Raw genomic sequence first — 20,973 nt, 5'->3', positions numbered from 1 at the left:
TTGATGCCTCAGAACATGTCCTACCAACCGATCCCTTCTTCTGGTCAAGTTGTGCCACAAACTTCTCTTCTCCCCAATCCTATTCAATACTTCCTCATTAGTTATGTGATCTACCCATCTAATCTTCAGCATTCTTCTGTAGCACCACATTTCGAAAGCTTCTATTCTCTTCTTGTCCAAACTATTTATCGTCCATGTTTCACTTCCATACATGGCTACACTTCATACAAATACTTTCAGAAATGACTTCCTGACTCTTAAATCTATACTCGATGTTAACAAATTTCTCTTCTTCAGAAACGCATTCCTTGCCATTGCCAGTCCACATTTTATATCCTCTCTACTTCGACCATCATCAGTTATTTTGCTCCCCAAATAGCAAAACTCCTTTACTACTTTAAGTGTCTCATTTCCTAATCTAATTCCCTCAGCATCATCCGACTTAATTCGACTACATTCCATTATGCTCGTTTTGCTTTTTTTGATGTTCATCTTATATACTCCTCTCAAGACACTGTCCATTCCATTCAACTGCTCTTCCAAGTCCTTTGCTGTCTCTGATAGAATTACAATGTCATCGGAGAACCTCAAAGTTTTTATTTCTTCTCCATGGATTTTAATACCTACTCCGAATTTTTCTTTTGTTTCCTCTACTGCTTGCTCAATATACAGATTGAATAACATCGGGGAGAGGCTACAACCCTGTCTTACTCCCTTCCCAACCACTGCTTCCCTTTCATGTCCCTCGACTCATAACTGCCATCTGGTTTCTGTACAAATTGTAAATAGCCTTTCGCTCCCTGTATTTTACCCCTGTCACTTTTAGAATTTGAAAGAGAGTATTCCAGTCAACATTGTCAAAAGCTTTCTCTAAGTCTACAAATGCTAGAAATGTAGGTCTGCCTTTCCTTAATCTTTCTTCTAAGATAAGTCGTAAGGTCAGTATTGCCTCACGTGTTCCAGTATTTCTACGGAATCCGAACTGACCTTTTCCGAGGTCGGCTTCTACTAGTTTTTCCATTGTCTGTAAAGAATTCGTGTTAGTATTTTGCAGCTGTGGCTTATTAAACTGATTGTTCGGTAATTTTCACATCTGTCAACACCTGCTTTCTTTGGGATTGGAATTATTACATTCTTCTTGAAGTCTGAGGGTATTTCGCCTGTTTCATACATCTTGCTCACCAGATGGTAGAGTTTTGTCAGGACTGGCTCTCCCAAGGCCGTCAGTAGTTCCAATGGAATGTTGTCTACTCCGGGGGCCTTGTTTCTACTCAGGTCTTTCAGTGCTCTGTCAAACTCTTCACGCAGTATCGTATCTCCCATTTCATCTTCATTTACATCCTCTTCCATTTCCATAATACTGTCCTCAAGTACATCGCCCTTGTACAGACCCTCTATACACTCCTTCCACCTTTCTGCTTTCCCTTCTTTGCTTAGAACTGGGTTTCCATCTGAGCTCTTGATATTCATACAAGTGGTTCTCTTATCTCCAAAGATCTCTTAAATTTTCCTGTAGGCAGTATCTATCGTACCCCTAGTGAGATAAGCCTCTACATCCTTACATTTGTCCTCTAGCCATCCCTGCTTAGCCATTTTGCACTTCCTGTCAATCTCATTTTTGAGACGTTTGTATTCCTTTTTGCCTGCTTCATTTATTGCATTTTTATATTTTCTCCTTTCATCAATTAAATTCAATATTTCTTCTGTTACCCAAGGATTTCTACTAGCCCTCATCTTTTTACCTACTTGATCCTCTGCTGCCTTCACTACTTCATCCCTCAAAGCTATCCATTCTTCTTCTACTGTATTTCTTTCCCCCATTCCTGTCAATTGTACCCTTATGCTCTCCCTGAAACTCTGTACAACCTCTGGTTCTTTCAGTTTATCCAGGTCCCATCTCTTTAAATTCCCACCTTTTTGCAGTTTCTTCAGTTTTAATCTACAGGTCATAACCAATAGATTGTGGTCAGAGTCCACATCTGCCCCTGGAAATGTCTTACAATTTAAAACCTGGTTCCTAAATCTCTGTCTTACCATTATATAATCTATCTGATACCTTTTAGTATCTCCAGGGTTCATCCATGTATACAACCTTCTTTAAGTTGTGCTCTGTGCATAATTCTACCAGGCGGCTTCCTCTTTCATTTCTTAGCCCCAATCCATATCCACCTACTACGTTTCCTTCTCTCCCTTTTCCTACACTCTAATTCCAGTCACCCATGACTATTAAATTTTCATCTCCCTTCACTATCTGAATAATTTCTTTTGTTTCATCATACATTTCTTCAATTTCTTCGTCATCTGCAGAGCTAGTTGGCATATAAACTTGTACTACTGTAGTAGGTGTGGGCTTCGTATCTATCTTGGCCACAATAATGCGTTCACTATGCCGTTTGTAGTAGCTAACCCGCATTCCTATTTTTCTATTCATTATTAAACCTACTCCTGCATTACCCCTATTTGATTTTGTGTTTATAACCCTGTAGTCACCTGACCAGAAGTCTTGTTCCTCCTGCCACCGAACTTCACTAATTCCCACTATATCTAACTTTAACCTATCCATTTCCCTTTTTAAATTTTCTAACCTACCTGCCCGATTAAGGGATCAGGCATTCCACGCTCCGATCCGTAGAACGCCAGTTTTCTTTCTCCTGATAACGACATCCTCTTGAGTAGTCCCCGCCTGGAGATCTGAATGGGGGACTATTTTACCTCCGGAATATTTTACCCAAGAGGACGCCATCATCATTTAATCATACAGTAAAGCTGCATGCCCTCGGGAAAAATTACGGCCGTAGTTTCCCCTTGCTTTCAGCCGTTCGCAGTACCAGCACAGCAAGGCCGTTTTGGTAGGAGCTATACCACATGTAAAAGTCATTGACGTAGAGTGCAGGGGTGACCAGTAGCCAGATGGAAGTCACTAGCCCATTGATGGCAATGAGGAAGAGTGTAGCACTCAACATGGAACTCTGTGATATGCCACTCTTGAACCTGTGTGGAGCTGAGTGATGTACTAATTGCAACCCAAAATAATCTGAGGGATAACAAATGAGGAATAACAATCAGTAGGGAGCCTCGAAAGAACTAGTCATGGAGGGTAAATAAAATGTGATGGTGCCAAGCAAAATGTGATAGTGTTGAAGATGGCTCCCACAACCTCGTCAGTGAAATCTGACAGAGGGAAGGAAGGTGACAAGGAAGGTATGTAAGTGTCGGTTGGCTCTTTGAAGAGCCCAACGTGGTAACTGTCTCACTGGGTAGTGACAGGTCACTGGGAAGAGGTCACTATCATGAAGATCATAAGGTTGATGGCCGAAAATGGTGCCATGGGTGGCACTGAAGTGGATAGGAGAACTGCTATTGAAGAGAGACAGAACAAGATCGGAAAGAAGCAGGTCAATCAGAAAGTTCCTATGAGTGGAGGAATTATTTCCTCACAGAGGGGTATGCACTGACATCCCCAAGTAGGAGAAAAGAGTGGGAGAGTTATTGGATTAAGGCAGTCATCTCAATGTACGCGGCCTGCCTGGAGCTAAATAAACGTTACAAATTGTGATTGCTTGGGTTGCGTGCACTCGTCTCGCTAATGCTTCTAATGTGATATGGAGGGGAATCCTGTCACTGATGACACCTGTGCAACCCAATACACAGAACCTTCCAGATGCCCTCCAACGGACAGTATAATTTTGACAAATTCATGGAAATCTTGGGAGTGTTGGAGAATGGTCATCAGTGAAGTGTGTTTCATGGAGAGCAGATAGCAGAATATGAGGAAATTTGTTGTTATTCCAGCAGGTGACACTAATATTGATTACAGTTCCATTGGATTGTTATGTGGAAGTTGTTCTGGTTATGAGTGAAGAGGCCAGGGGGACAGGTCACATCCTAGGACCACTGTTTCTCACTGGTCTCATCAATAATGAACACTGGTTTAGAATCCAACGGTATGGAAGGAACTGATGCCTCTGGGGTCACCACAGTAGTTTTCATCTAATTCTTCTCTTTCAGAAATTTTGATAGTCAAGATTCTTGAGGGGGCTCATCCACTGTGGGTGTGGGGATCGGTGAAGAGTGGGCAGCCCTGGGATCTACAGGCTGAGATCCATGCAGCTGGTAATTGACCTCTGATCTGTAGGTTTCCGGGGATAGGGGTCTCGAGAGGGATGAGTGGTTCCCGAAAGTGTTGGTTGGTTATAAGTACTTTGAAAACCACACGAAACCATGCACCTTGTTCGTTAAGAAGCTACTGTTCAGGCAGGTGTAAAGCTTGAATTTTTACAATGAATGAAATGTGGCCACTGAAAGGTCCACCATTTCCTACCAGATGGAACCTATTTTCTGATCGTGAGTAACCATTTGTTTGTCCACAGCACCCTACTGGCGACTATACACCAGCAGGATAATGCAAAACCCCATCACTCCAAAAAGTGCCATGGTTATTTGAGAGTGTTAATTTATGTAGTAACTGTGTCTTTCTATGAATATGAATATGAATATTAGTGGAGAAGTAAACAAAAATTCTTGTCATGTGATGAGATACTAACAAAACAGTAAAATATCACTACACAAATTTGTATTTAAATGAACTCCATACACTAAACAATTTGCTCTCACAGTTTTCAAATGTTAAGCAAGAAAAGAAGATACATTGCATGTGTGTGATGAACATGATCTCAATCTCCCACTCACCTACTTTAAAAATTAATACGATGAAAACTGTGTTGACATCATGAATCCACTATGATTATAAACTATATTGTGATATTACAAATAGGTTTAACCACAGAATAATGATTCTTTGTCAATTTCTGCTTACTGCTCCTCAACAATGTTCTGTTAAGAATTAATGGTGGCAAGACAAGTGCTTAAACTATTATTAACAGCATAATATCCGATAAATCTTTAGAGTTTGGGAGTTGTGTTTAAGTTTATGGCCACAGAAAGAGATGGCCATTGAAGGTGGAGAAAACTGTAGATACTATTCACACACAAAAACATATTTTTCAATAACAAAATAGTTTCTGTACATATTTTTCAGTTTGTAGCTAACTGTAGTAAGTGATATAGTATTTGCTTGTAAAGCTTTTATTTCACTGTATTTGTTTACAAATATTGTAAAATTTTGTAGTAGTAACTTACTGTATATCAGAACACACAGTTTCAAATTCCTGTGGAAAAAGTAATCCTTCTTACCCCTGTGCCAATAATTTCCCTTTCCTGTCACAGTGACCTTTTGGTTTGTTAAAGAAGTTCTCTGACGAAGTAAAAACCATTTAAAAGTGGTAAAGTCATGTTCACACAGCAATAATAATGTACAGAACACAACCACATGCTGAATATTATTCAATATATTTTAACTGATTTCACTCAAACACGAGCATCTTCATATTCACTGCCCTCATAGCAGCACATTACAATTAAAAGCACTGCTCAGCACCATACATGACTTGTGGTTGTGTCACATACATTAGTTATAAGAGCTGCTGCATCCCCTGCAGGCAATGCCTGAGCTTAATTAGCCAATATTTTAAAATAATTATTTCACTTGAGATGTTAATAAACTGAACACAGTGGTATGCAACCTACATCATTTCCAAGTATAATTTCATTAATTTAGGAAAGATGCCTGTTAAGTAAGATAGCTAACAGCTATTGTTATAATAGATGCTTACAACAGTCAAAGCACCTACCTTTCAAAAAGCAGATCCTTCCAGATATACTGAGTGCTGCCGCTCTGTTTCGTGTAAATGTCTGGTGGAATAGAGGCCTGTGAGGTACGGTCAGCTTCACTGCTTTCATCAGTAGTTAATACAGCATAACTTCTACGTGTAGTTGGCAGCACTCTGTTGTCAAGCTCACCAAAATAAAACCTGGATTCCTGGTTTGATGGTAGTGACTGTATTCCTTCAGAAGCAGAGTTTCTGGGTTCTGCAGTTGTACTCTCTGAGAAGTACTGATGTTTTTGGGATGACTGACCTGGTGTTGTTCTCCTAGTACTACCATTAAGTTTCGGATGGTGGGTACCTCGATATGCATGTGAGTGTTCAGAATACTTCTCATTCTGACTTTTAACTTTATTGGTATCCTGCGAACTAAGACAGGAATGCCTGCTCAGATGACCCACAGAATCAAAACTTCTTGTATTCTGTGATTCCCCCAAAGTCCTTCTAACCATGTTCTTCATAGCTGGCATGTCATCTTGACAGAATTTCTGTCCATTGTGATCAAAGGCAACCGAGCCATCCGACTGAGAATATATCTTCAAATTGCAATCATTTGAAGAATCTTTCTGGGCAGTATTATCATTAGAATGTACCAAATTTCCTTTATAACATTTATTAGGAGGTTCGTCTTTATTGTAAGGATCTGAGTAAATGAAATTTTTACCCTTAAGATCACAGTAGTCACTGTCGTAGTGTGACTGCATATTCTGTGGGCCCAACAAGCAATCAGTGGCATATAAATTCTGCAAATTTCTCTTGTTATGGTCAGGTTCTAAACCACACACATCATTTCCAGCCACAATTTGCATGTGGTGTATGCCATTTGGATTCCGAATACTGCTTTCACCAGAAGAAGTGTGCTTTCTAGACTGTCGATATGAATTCTGCCTCTGGGGCTCAACTGTTTGTTTTAAATATTGATTGTGTGTTGATTTTCCTGTTACACTGCACACTTGTTCAGTTGCTGAAGAACCTAGAGAGTACACATTTTTGCTTTCATTTTGGCAGATGTACTGACCTAACCTTTGGGTGCTGGATATCGTATTGTTTCTATTACTGTATACAGCGTGTGGCCCAATTCTAGAATGTGGAACCTGTGAAAACTTCTTTTCATCCCTTGTATTAAAAGCAGATCCATTACGTGTTATAAACCCATTGCTTTGAGCGTGACAAGTCTGTTGCAATAAAATCTCCCGTCTACCACTAAGACTATATTGCTCTCCTGGTTTCTCCACAATATAGTGGCAAGAATCACTTTGTGGTTTGCCAGTTATTGCATCTTTATAGTTAATCAGTCTTGAGGCAACATGGTAAGACTTGGAAGAGACTGGCAGAGAAGAATTTTCCACAAATGGAGGGATATTTTTGCAGAGTCTGAAAAGTAAGAGACAAATTAGTTTTGTACATTTTTCTCCTATTAACTACATCAATTATGCTTCAGCTGACTGCCTTTGACATACTTTCAGCATAATGAACAGACACAATTGTATGCAGGTATTATAGAAAAATTAACGGCACGAAAAAATATCCTACAGTTAAATCTAGTTTAAAGGAAAAATACACTGAAGTGCCAAAGAAACTGGAACAGGCATGCGTATTCAAATACAGATATACCGAAACAGGCAGAATACAGTGCTGTGGTCAGCAATGCCTATATGAAATAATAAGCATCTGCTGCAGTTGTTAGATCAGTTACTGCTGCTACAATGGCAGGTTATCAAGATTTAAGTGAGTTTGAATGTTGTGTTATAGTCGGCGCACAAGCGGTATGGAACACAGCTTCTCCGAGGTAGCGATGAACTGAGGATTTTCCCATACGACGAGAATCGTTCAATGTGACAGAAGTGCAACCCTTCACAAATTGCTGCAGATTTCAGTGCTGAGCCATCAACAAATGTCTGCGTGTGAACCATTCAATGAAACATCATCGATATGGGCTTTCAGAGCCAAAGGCCCATTCGTGTATCTTTGGTGACTGCACGGCATAAAGCTTTACACCTCACCTGGACCCATCAACACAAACATTGGATGTAGGTGGCTGGAAACATGTTGCCTGGTTGGACGAGTCTAGTTTCAAATTGTATCGAGCGGATGGACGTGTACAGATATGGAGACAACCTCATGAATCCATGGACCCTGCATGTCAGCAGGGTACTGTTGAAGCTGGTGGAGGCTCTGTAATGATGTGGGGCGTGTGCAGTTGGTGTGATATGGAACCCCTGATATGTATAGATGCGACTCTGACAAGTGACACATGCGTAAGCATCCTGTCTGATCACTTGCATCCATTCATGTCCATTGTGCATTCCGATGGACTTGGGCAATTCCAGCAGGGCAATGCGACACCCCACACGTCCAGAATTGCTACGAGTGGCTCCAGAAACACTCTTCTGAGTTTAAACACTTCCGCTGGCCACCAAACTCCCCAGACATGAACATTATTGGGCATATCTTGGATGCCTTGTTCGTGCTGTTCAGAAGATGTCTCCACCCACTTTTACTCTTACGGATTTATGGACAGTCCTGCAGGATTCATGGTGTCAGTTCCCTCCAGCACCACTTCCGCATGCTCGTGGGGGCCCTACACAATATTAGGCAGGTGTACCAGTTTCTTTGGCTTTTCAGTGTAAATGACTCATAAAATATTTTTTTGTTTCATTGGAGCCTCAAAGACGCCACATAATTTACACAGGATATACTGACAATATTTTAAAGAACTAACACAACAACATTCATTACAACTTTCCAACATGATATTCATCATTCTCTTTTCATAAATGTTATATGAGTGTTGGACTTCTGTCTCTATGACGTTCATTTTTGGAACTCAACCTACGACCAGCTTAGAGACAGAAGTGATGACATTTTCTGCAGGACCTGACCATCATTTTGCAGGCTAATGCTCAAGCACGTACAGTGCAAGCTGTCACTGATTTGTTTGACTGATGGGGCTGCTAAGTGCTATACCACCTACTACACTCCCCTGACTTAAGCCCTCATGAATTCAACTTGATTTCTAAACTGAAGGAAACACTTCACGGCGTTCGCTTCAGAACTGCTACAAATTAGTCGGGCAAGAGATCGCGCCCCTCGAACTGTTAACACAACAACTGGCACTGCTAAGGGTATTCTATGACTTCCACATTGTTGGCAACAGGTTGTACACAATGCTGGTGACTATTTTGAAGGTCAGTAAAACTTTAAAACACATATCTATTTTGTATGAGCTGTAAATAAATAGTTGGCACTATTACAGTTCCAACCCTCCATTGGAGGAGGATACAAAGAAAACAGGTTTGGCATCTATTGAGTGAAGTAATTGTGAAATTCCATGACATGAAACGGACTTCTGTCGAGGCTGACAAATCTTCCATTTGTACAATTGTAGTATGTAAGTGCAAGTGTTTTCTAGAGGACCCGCTGCAATCGCTGTTGATGATTAGATGCCAGATACCATACCACCTGCACTACATTTACCAAATAAAATAACATAGGCCTCAACCCAGGATCGAACCATCGACCTCCTGCATGCAAACCCAAAAATCTATCCACTGTACCAATTGTACAGAACAAGCAGTGTGTGCTGTCAGAGGTAGTTAGCACACACGTGGTTACAGTGTTGCCAGATTGCAATTCTGTAACATCCTTTTTCTGCTGGATGCACTTGCTGGACGAAATTTTGTGAGAGACATTTTTTTATCGCTGGCATGTGAGGAGTCATGCTGTGGAGCCTCAGTGAGTGCGCGAATTTCACTTCACCCTGTATATTTCCATTGTGCTTATGGGGTCATATTGACCCCCACGGTATTAGGAAGGTTAAGTTATTTTATGTTTTACACACAGTATGTCTGGTTCTGAAAGTGCTAAATCTTTTATTTCACTGTCCTAACTACATCTTAGGACTATAGACAAAGTACTGTTAAGGTTATGTGGAACTGATCCCAGGGCAACAGCGGTTAGGGGAATGCCATCAGTTTTAACATCTTTCCACATCTGATTGATCATGACGCCTAGGTCCTTACATTTAAATTTCTTCTAAGTTACATTATCATTACTGTTTCTATCACACAAGACTCTTACATTAAAAGAAACCATCTTTTACTGGGCTGACGAGCAACATTGTCAAGCTTGTTAACTGCAATAGTTCTGTCGGTAGTACAGGATAGTGTTACATATCCAGCTGCTGTGACTGCTTATCATCATCATCATCATCATCATCATCATCATCATCATCATGTTTTGCTGTCACCATCAAATATGATGCCAAACTAATTTGAACCTGCTATATTAACTGAGAACATGGGATTATGGATTAAACAAAATTTTGTTTATAATGAGACCCAGAATGACTTTTCATTGACCCCAACAAACAAAAAACCTCCATGAACAGTCCATCAACCCCTGCACAGTCTGTCATGCCCGGCTATGCCTAGGTTTACCCTGGAGAAACTGAAGCGAAATTTGATGACAAGCACTTATTTCACATTGTGTACTTCATTGGAAAAGTAGTTAACTATGACATTAAGTTACGATTATTTTTATTACCAGTACGAGAGGCAGACTGTGTGCTACATATGTACTTCATATATGAATGTCCATAACATGATTTAATTAAAGAGCATATATACACACACACAATTATCACTCATATAATAGCATGTGTTATCTAAGGGACATTGTGAAAGTTTTGTAATAAAACTGTAGCACTTTCTCACAGTGTATAATTGGAATGACCATGATGTCATTTTTACACTTGCAAATGTGAACTTTTCACACATGAGAGCATAACCTTCAGCATAAGTGTAAATAGACTTCTATGAAACTTTAACCTTTCCATATACCTGACAATTGGTCTTTCCCTTTGCTTCATTGGACAACAAATCAGAATGTACAACACCTCTAGCAAGTATAGTACACCATGGATACCAATGAAATTTGGAAGAAGATTTCTACTGAGAACTTAGCAACACCTGATAAAGACTGTTTAAAAATTGTGTATAGCTACAAAGAAAACTAATTTTTCCAAATGCAATGGCCACTATAAATGGGGAGCTTGTTAGGGTGAGGGAGCCTGTATTGTAACTATGAAACCTTGGTCTGTGTTATTTGCAAGCTGCTGCTGTCCATAACTATAGGTTCATTTTCACAGTCAATGGAGGGTACAGGAAACAAAGTGATGGCAGTAAATTTCAGCTTCCAGCTTGTAGAATTTTAATGAAAATAGTGGGAAGGGGTGGACTTACTTTCATTGGCCTGCAAGCTACCTAGGGTAACAACTGAGACGGTCTTTCTTTTTTCTGGAGCTGAAGCAAACTCAATCTCACTAAATAATTATCCTGATGACAATTTCTGGGTGAAGAGAATATGTACAAAGTTATTTCCTTTCAAGCACAAGAAGAACGGTTGAATGCATATATAGTATTATGATCTCCACAGAACGTTCCCCAAATCCAAAAACTGTTGCTAACAAAGTGGACAGGATGGTCATCAAATTAATTATTTACTACACATACACATATAACAAGAAGGTGGTTTGTCAATTTCAGAAATGCAGGTAACTGTAATAAATACAACAAGCAAAATCACACCTTGAAAGGTCATAAAACGTTGAGTTGTTAAACTAGTGCATAATGATTATGTGAGATTAACTTTCAGGTTTTATTTCAGCTATTAATGAGGTAAATTTTGATGGCAAAACCAGTGTTTACATAACAAGAACAAATTTTTTTTTTCATTCTACCCTCTTCTAATTATTTGACATGCTTCTACTATTTTAAATTTGGAGACAGCTCTTATCAGATTGTAGCATGTCTATTTCTAAGTGTATTATTGAATTTAACAATAACTGTACCTGATAGATTTCGTTAATTTCCATAATTTTTCGAGAGGACTAGTTTGAGATTACGGTTGTGATATTACTGACCCAGTTGATCCAAAAGTGCTTACTCACTTTGTACTAATTCTGTTTATCCACTCTCAATCATTTTTCAATGGAAATGCTTCTGTAACAGTACTACAAAACATACTGGAGTTGGTGCCAACACAAATGCCTAAAGAAACATGTTTCACTAATCCAGGCTTTTCATAAGTACTCTGTGGCAGTTTCATTATTCAAGTAATTATGAAAATTATCTGCAGTCACTATATGTCAAGTATTTCGCACACGCCATTGTGATTTATTTTTATAACTTACAGTTGCACACTGTGAATGGCAACATCGGGCAGGTACAAGAAGTGTTACTGCATCATGCCTGTAACTACACAACAATATAAAATTTTGTAGTGGGCTCCATAATAATGGAAGCTTGTGGTAACATTATGTAACCTCAGTTAAGCTGAGAAGCTATGTGCCAGCTGAAATAGCCAGGTAACTTTTCCCAAATGCCACCTCTAAACAAAGCAATTCCAGAAACCGCATAAAACTAAATGTTTCCTGATAGCTGAATTTTTAGTTGACTAAGATTAACACACTATGTGATGCACTTTGCAGTCTCCAGGATACCTCAACCTTAAAACAAAATAGAAACCAATAGCATGACACCACTGTTCTAGGAAGGTCATGAGAACTGATTTCTCTTAAGTTTCATTAAGACAAGGTTCAAAATACTAAAATAGTTTTTCACACTGAAATCAGTAACGGGACATGCCTCTACAGTTACAAGAAGTTCAACACTGGATTTCTAAACACAAGCACAGAATGGACATTCTGCTGAGTGTTTAAAGTTAGCTCACATCCACATTAAATGTCAAGTGTCTCTTGCAAAATCATTTTTTCTGTGTAAGATTATATGTTTATTTGAAACAAATGACCACTACATTTTCACTAATTTTATTCCTTTGGGAATTTGCAGACAATTTGGTGGGAAAGGGCAATAGAAAACACATTAAAAGTTATAGGCTAGGGAGCATCATAATACCTATGTCAACAATTAGCAGTCAGCATTTAGTCTTAGTCTGTCTCTCTCTCTCTCTCTCTCTCTCTCTCTCTCTCTCTCTCTCACACACACACACACACACACACACACACACACACACACACACGTGTTAAAATTGAAAAAAAAAAATAAAAATAAAATAACTTCCAGTATTGATACTTGTTACACCATAAACCAAAATGAACCAGGAACACTTTTCGTATAGTAGAAAATATCACTTACTGATATATATCTCCATTTTCCTTGAAACAACTCTCTGATGGATAGGTTGCATTCATCTTTTGAAAGACTCCAGCATGTAAGAACTTGTTAAGTAACTGAATGGTTTGTTCTTTTGTAATGGTTGGATCAAAATTTTGGTTCCTCTGTAATACTTTATGAAACCAAGACACAGCTTCTGAAGCAGTGAAACAATTTTCATACACTTTTATGTGGCGCCTATGTTTTTTAAGTGGAACACCAGTACAAAATATGTGAACCATTTCACTCCACTGTAAATGAAACATACAATAAAAATTAGACAACAGACCTAAAACTAACAGTACAAATAAGTGCTAGCAAATTACCACAGTGAACCCATAACAATAACTGAATGATTCTTAGTGAAAAGAAAATTTATATTTTCCTCCTAGAATGCAGCATAACTATTATTCTAGAGTAGTATTAACTGAAATGAAGAGAATTAAAACACAATGTAAAACAAAGAAACTGAAAGCTTATCATAGCAATAAGAATAGATAAAAAGCATTATTACATTGATTAACTTCTACAGAATTGGACAAAAAGAGGAAAATGAAGAATGTAAAATCTTAGATAAAATTAAAACTAGATTTTAAGATAATTGATAAATGTAGGCCAAGACACCACACTAGAGTAGAATATGGAAAACCACTATTTTCAAACTATAACATTTCCAATTTGCATTTTACTCTCTCTAACAGTATTTAGCACAAAATTCTGACACTTTCCAACCATTAATTTCTCTGACTTTTCCCTTCATCGTTTTTCTCCCAACTTGGACTCGATTGCACTGATATCCTGGTGAACCCAGTTGTAAGCAAGAATCAATAAAACCAAGAGACGGAAGCAAGTAGAAGTGTGTGTGTGTGTGTGTGTGTGTGTGTGTGTGTGTGGGTGCGAGCGTGCGAGACTGACCAGAGTGTTCTTACCCTCCATTATCACAAGAAAACTAGCAGCGTTGACTAGCTGATAAAATCTCAGGAAAGAGAATGACAATGATGAGACAGTAAATCAACAACAGATGTAGAAAGGTGGGAAGGGTAGGAGCCAGCCCAAGACCACTGAGCAAGGGCAACCATAGGGGCCGTAGTCAGAGCAAGTGACGAGGCACCCCTCCAAACCCTCAAGCAGCCAACGAGGCCAATGTGCCCTATCTCATAGAGAGGACTAAAAACCACCTTCATGGGTAAAACATTGAACCAGATCAGACACTCTAGCATTATCCACTAGCCCCAGATGCAGCACACAGCATGTCAGCAAGTTTAAGGTTTAGCAGTAAGATGGACAAATTAGGGCAGTCCAGTAGTATATGGGCCACTGTCAGATGGGCACCATACCAACAGTGGAGTGGATCCTCAAGTCATAAAATGTGGCCCCAGGTTAACCAAGTGTGGACAAATATGGAGCTGACAGCATGTTAGATTCCCCCTGAGAAGCATGGAGGGAGGACAGCCCCAAATTCATGGTCCTCTTCATTGTTTGCAGTTTGATCGGAGAAACCAGGGTACATGAATCAGTGTTCCAAGACTCTAAAATTAACAGCATTCACTTGACTGAAGGTCCTGTCCAGTATCCCCGTCAACCAAAGTCAGCATCCTGATATCCAACTTGGCCAACCAGGCAGCAAGTTCATTCTCTGGGCTCTCAACGTAACCCAAGGTCTAGACAAAGATAACTAAATGATCAACTTGATGGAGATCACAAAGGAGACCCTGGATAGTCAAAACCAACGAGTGTCAAGGGTAGCACTGGTCAATAGCCAAAAGATCGTGCAGTGAATACACGGCATCCGTTCAGCAAAGAGTGTAATTCACTGCATCTTGCATGTGTATAGGCAAAACCGGTTTGTTCATCGACCAGAGAGCCGCCAGTGTACAGTGTATACAACTTCCACAGCTGGAAACACACAAAGGACGGTCAAGAACAGGCGGTAAAACCATGTGGTCAGTAGATGATTTAGGCCTGAAGGTTAAGTCAAGACAGACCCAGGGCAGTGTAAACTGCCATGGGGGTGTACACAATTACTTCCTGACAAGAGGCAACTGTGAAGGGAAAGTTGGAGTTCAGAGCAGACACACTTTATGTGAACTGCAGTTGTGACTCCAGTCCTGCACTTCTGCTGTGGGAGGTGGATCTCCCCACCAGGAAAACTGACACAGTAGTTCAGATGCTCAGGGCAGCAGTGAATGTATACCACATACCTGAGCAGCAGTCATAGGCAGCTAATTTGTAGTGGATGGACCCAGCTCCACGTGTAGGCTGTTCACAGGGATCGTCCAAATGGCACCTATTGCAAGGCAGACCTCACAATGCTGTATCACATCCAGCATCCGCAATGCTGAAGGCAATGCCGAGCCGTATGCCAGACTCCCATAGTCACGATGGGACAGGATCAGAGCTCTGTAAAGCTGCAAAAGTGTACAGCAGTCTGTGCCCCAGCTGATGTTACTGGGGTAGCAAAGAGTATTAAAGTGCGACCAGCATGTTTGCTCAAGTTGGAGAAGATGGGGAAGACACGTCAACTGGGCATCAAAGCCCAGTCCCAAAAAGTGATAAGACTCCACTATATTGAGCAACTGCTCACTGTGTGTGTGTGTGTGTGTGTGTGTGTGTGTGTGTGTGTGTGTGTGTGTGTGTGTGTGTCATCAGTGCCCTTACACTTATGAAAACAAACAAATGTGGAGATGAACTAAAAGTGTTGTACACGCATGCACTCGAAATGACCACACAGTCATTCTGTATCACATGCGCTCTCACATGCACTAAAACCGATTAGGAGAGAAGAGATTACGAAATTAAAACACAGAGAAAACAAAACACAGAAGAACTAAAAAGCACAGGGACATGTGACTGGCTGACCACTTACAAAAAACTATGCTGAGCCAGCCATCCTTTGACACATTAAGGATATCTCCCTAAAATCTTGTTAAAAATGTTCGACAATTCACAAAACTTTAAAACACTAACCACATTCACTTGATCATTACATAAAATAGGCAGCAGATCCACCGGCAAATCCACTGAAGTCCCCTGCTCAGCAAATAAAATGCAGTCCAATAAAATGTGGCGCACCGTGATCTGCACACCACAAGCGCCACACATTGGAGAGTCCTCTCGCCGGATTAACAATCCATGTGTCATAGGGCTGTGGCCTATGCGAAGATGAGTAACAAGGACCTCGTCTCACCGACATGGCTGGAAGGAAGTACTCCAAGTTTGAGTTGTGGGCTTGATGACATAGAGCTTATTATTGGTCAATGCCAGCGACTTGTCTTCCCATCGACACGTAACTTTGTACCTCAACAGCGAGGTGATAGCAAGCACGGGGATAGCACACTGAAATACCAGAGGATCACGACACGCATCCTTGGCTGCTCAGTCTGCCCTTTCATTCCCTGCAATTCCAATGTGCCTAGGTACCCAGCAGAAAGACACCTCCTTCCTCAGTTTTAGTTGTAGGAGGGCATCCTGGATATTTTGGGTACTGTATCTGCTGAGTAAACCTTTGGAGATAGAAAAGGGCGCTCAGAGAATCTGAGCAGAAGAGAAATCTAACACCAGGAGAAGGTCTCATTTGTTCCAGTGCTTGCAAGATCGCATATAACTCTGTGTTGAAGACGGTAAATTCTGGAGGCAGTCTGACATTGAGGACATGATCTGGGAAAACAACAGAGCAACCAACAGAGTCGCCATCACCCCCTCCCCCCTCCTCCCCAGTTAGACCCATCTGTAAAAACAGCTACATGGTCATGGTACCCAGATAAAATATCAGATAATATCGCATTAAAAACAGAAGCAGGAGTGCTATCTCTCCTGTATCGCACAAAATCTAAACTCACTCGGGGCCTCTCCAGTAAGCAGGGCGGCAGACGGTTAAAAACCCTGGATCTGGGGTCGTATTGGCCCCACACCGAGTGACTCCAGCACAAGCTGCACGCGGATTCCAAATGGCATCATGCATCACGGCTCGTGGACGGTTGCAAAAAAGGCGTTCCAGAGGTGGACGAGCAACAGTATGGTGAAGTTGGAGCTGCAAGGAACTTACATGCCTGACGCATCATGAGGAGCTGGCGCCGGATGGTAAGTGGCGGTTCCCCTGCCTCAGCGAAGATGCTAGGTGATGTGTTGACAGAAGTGCCGACACAGTGTTATTTTGAGGGGGCCGATATGCAAGCTATAATCTCACGCAGAATATTGGGAAGTCTGAAACAGGACGCTCAATGAATGCTCTAAAGAAAAGTACGTTGCTTTTGGAATACTTAACTTTAATCCATCCTTGTTGTATACATCGTTCTTGATGAGACATGCTTTAGACGATAATTATCAATTGCTATGTAAGGCTAATGGCGCCTTGCTAGGTCGTAGCCATGGACTTAGCTGAAGGCTATTCTAACTATCTGCTCGGCTAATGAGCGATGCTTCGTCAGTGTAGTCGCTAGCAATGTCGTCCGTACAACTGGGGCGAGTCTAGTTCGTATCTCGAGACCTGCCTTGTGGTGGCGCTCGGTCTGCGATCACACAGTGGCGACACGCGGGTCCGACATGTACTAATGGACCGCGGCCGATTTAAAGCTACCACCTAGCAAGTGTGGTGTCTGGCGGTGACACCACACTAGGTATGGGACTGGTCCGCTAAGCACCCGTGGCCAGCCAAATACCCTCATGATGGACAGTGTTAATGATCCGCATGTAAGAGGGCTGCTGACCCATACATCGTGCAATCGTAATCCAGCCACAAACACAAAAAAGCACGATAAAACTGAAGGAGACACTCCCTGTACACTCTTCAAGACCTGTTGCTAAGGCACTTGATGATGTTCTGTGCCTTCGGGGTTCTGGCTTTCAGGTCTCGCAGGTGTGGTAACCACAACATTCTGGAGTCAATTTGACTAAATACCTAGGAATTACAATTACGAGCAACTTAAATTGGAAACACCACATAGAGAATATTGTGGGAAAGGGAAAACAAAGACTGCACTTTGTTGGCAGAACACTTAGAAGATGTGACAAACCCACTAAAGAGACAGCCTACATTACACTCGTCCGTCCTCTGCTGGAATATTGCTGCGTGGTGTGGGACCCTTACCAGCTAGGATTGATGGAGGACATCGAAAAAGTGCAAAGAAGGGCAGCTTGTTTCATGTTATCGCGCAATAGGGGTGAGAGTGTCACTGATATGATACGCGAGTTGGGGTGGCAGTCACTGAAACAACGGTGGTTTCCTTTGCGGCGAGATCTATTTACGAAATTTCTATCACCAATTTTCTCTTCCGAATGCGAAAATATTTTGTTGACACCCACCTACGTAGGGAGAAATGATCATCATAATAAAATAAGAGAAACCAGAGCTTGAACGGAAAGATTTAGGTGTTTCTTTTTCCCACGCGCCATTGGAGAGTAGAATGGTAGATAAGTAGTATGAAAATGGTTCGATGAACCCTCTGCCAGGCACTTAAGTGTGAATTGCAGAATAACGATGTAGATGTAGAGGCAAAAATGAGGCCCAGATACCACACTGTCTCTCTAAAATGTAGGATGGTATCCCCCATATTCACGACAGGCAAATTAAAAAGGCGACGAGAATGATTAAAATGAATACACACAGACTTATCTGCGGACAACTGGAACCCCATCTTTGCGGTCCACTCCTCTAACCTCCACATCGTAAGTTGCAAATGACTGCTCGCTGTTGCAACACTGGAGGAGGAACAGAAAACAGCAAAATTGTCTACAAATATGGAGCACTGTACAGGACTCCTTACCGTAGATGTCATACTGTTGATGGCTACGGCAAAGAGGGTAGCACTTAAAACACTGCCCTGAGGAACACCATTCTCCTGCTCAAATCGATCAGACAGCATGTCACCAACTCGGGTCTTAAAAAACTGCTGAGACAGGAGGAAAGACTGTATGAAGAAGGGGGAGTGGCCACGAAAGCCCCATTGCTGCAGTTGTGTGAGAATACAGTGTCTCCATGTAGTATTGTATGTCTTACTTTTATCGAACAATATGCCAATACAGTGATGCTTATGGAGGAAACCCTGCTGAATAACCGCCTCTAGGAGGGTCAGATTGTCGACAGTAGACTGATACCTTCAGAATCCACACAGAGTGGCTAAGGAGTTGCCTGGCCTCTAACAACCAGACCAGATGATGGTTAACCATTCTCCCCAGGGTCTTTCCTACACAGCTCATTAAGGCCGATACTCCGATAACTACTGGGACATGTGCAGTCATTTCCTGGTTTGAGGAGGGGGATTAGAATTGCCTCCCTCCATGAGTTGGGAAAGTTGCCTGTCTGCCATATTAGATTAAAAGCATTCGAGGAGGATTTCCTTTGATGCTACTGGCAAATCTCGAAGCATGCAGTAACAGATTTGGTCATGACCGGGTGCAGTGTCACAAATCTGTGCATTGATTCGAGCTTCCACATGGAGAAATGGGAGTTGTAGGGGTCAGAACTGTTGGATCTGAAGTCAAACTTTTCCCTCTCGACAGTCACATGATAGTGACGAAACACTGGATCCTGGCATGTATTGGCAGTAGTTTGTGCAAAATGTTCGGCCAGCATCTGAGCAATGTCTCTGGATGTTATTTGGAGGCACCCCCATTTCAGCACCACTGCTATCGGTAAAAGTCTGCGTTTGTCGGAAATCCTCCGGGTAGGCTTCCCACACTTTTATAGAAGAAGTAGAACAATTGATGGAGTCCAGGAACGCTTGCCATGACCTTTTCTTACTCTCCCTAATGACACATCTAGCCTTGGCCCTCATGACTCGAAAGGCCCTAAGGTTGTCTGCTGTCAGTCAGCATTTAAAATGTCGAAGAGCCACACACCTTTCCCAGACCATAGAACGGTACTCGTCTGTCCATCAAGGTACTGGTTGCCTCCTAAGATGACCTGAGGAATGTGGGATGGATAGGTCAGTGGCATGATGGATCACTCGTGTGATGTTAACCACCCGTTCTCGGATGCTGTCGCAGTGTTCGAACACAGCCAGCTGGCTGAAAGGCGTCCAGTTAGCCCTGCTGACCATCCATTTTGGGGGCTTAACTTTAGGTGATGAGCCATTTAGTAGGTGAAGATGGATTGGGAAGTGGTCACTGGAATGAAGGTCATCAATGACCTCCCACTGAACAGTCAACGAGGGCAGAGGAATAGAAAGAGAAGTTGATAGCTGAGAACGACCCAGTAGCAGTAGAGGAATGTGTGTGAGTACCTGTGTAGAGGATGTACAGCCCGTGAGACGTCATGAAGTCCACCAAAACCCGACCCTGAGGGCAAGCCCCACAGGACATGATGGGCATTGAAGTCTCTCAGGAGGAGGAATGGTTGCAGGAGTTGTGCGATAAGATCTGTGACAGCCTCAGAGCCTAGTGCATCTTGTGGAGGTAAATACAGTGAGCAGTGATCCTTCGACACACTGAATTTGAACTGCAACTGCTTGCAGGTCATTAGCCAAGGGAGGGCGGAGGAGTGGTGCGCATTAGTGACAAACACTGCGACACCTCCCTTGGTCCTTTCCCCTAATTGGCCATCCTTGAGGTACAGTGTTTATCCCAGTAGCACAGGGACATCTGTATCTTTAAAATGAATTTCTTGTAAATGGGACGTACCTGTGCTAGGAGTTTCAGATCCTCCACATGAGTCCTGAACCCACCCATGTTCCAATGTAGTACGGAAGCCATGTGATCAGTGCGGTTTTAATTTACTCCTATCTTTGCACTGCAGAGGTGAAGCACTCTAAGAACGAAGGGGAGTGGAGGGGCTGCCTGAATCCAAGGCATCTCACTCCATTATATCCTCCTCATCAGTCAGATGGGAAAGAACGATGTCTGAAAGCGTGGGCTTGGAATGTAAGGCCGAACATTAAGTCGAAGGAACTCTGCCATAAGATGTTCAGGCAATGTCAGAGAATTGAATTTGACTATAAAAGTGGCAGTCTTTTCAATTGCTCCTTTATTCCTGCGCATTCATTGCTCCTCATCAACTATTCCCTGGGATGTCCATTCTTGCTTCAGTTCTGCTATGTCCATGTCCATGATACCTCAGCATGTGACAATGCCCTTACTGG

The 20,973-nt window shown here is 41.8% G+C and overlaps 1 protein-coding gene across 1 annotated transcript in view; it reads right to left on the bottom strand.

Annotated features, from left to right (window-relative positions):
- The window catches only part of LOC126470354 (DEP domain-containing protein 1A-like), a 121,842-nt gene that overhangs the window by 53,080 nt on the left and 47,789 nt on the right, over nt 1–20,973 (bottom strand). Inside the window, exons 2-3 of the mRNA XM_050098146.1 lie at nt 12,881–13,149; nt 5,691–7,097 (exon numbers count right to left, since the gene is read on the bottom strand). Coding sequence (XP_049954103.1) covers nt 5,691–7,097; nt 12,881–13,149 — 1,676 coding nt within the window. The remainder of the gene's footprint in view (nt 1–5,690; nt 7,098–12,880; nt 13,150–20,973) is intronic.

This window comes from Schistocerca serialis, chromosome 3 (genome assembly GCF_023864345.2).
Source record: "Schistocerca serialis cubense isolate TAMUIC-IGC-003099 chromosome 3, iqSchSeri2.2, whole genome shotgun sequence".
In the NCBI taxonomy this organism is placed as follows: domain Eukaryota; kingdom Metazoa; phylum Arthropoda; class Insecta; order Orthoptera; family Acrididae; genus Schistocerca; species Schistocerca serialis.
The sequence above is the reverse complement of the archived record's forward strand: the minus strand, read 5'-3'. Positions and strand labels throughout refer to the sequence as shown.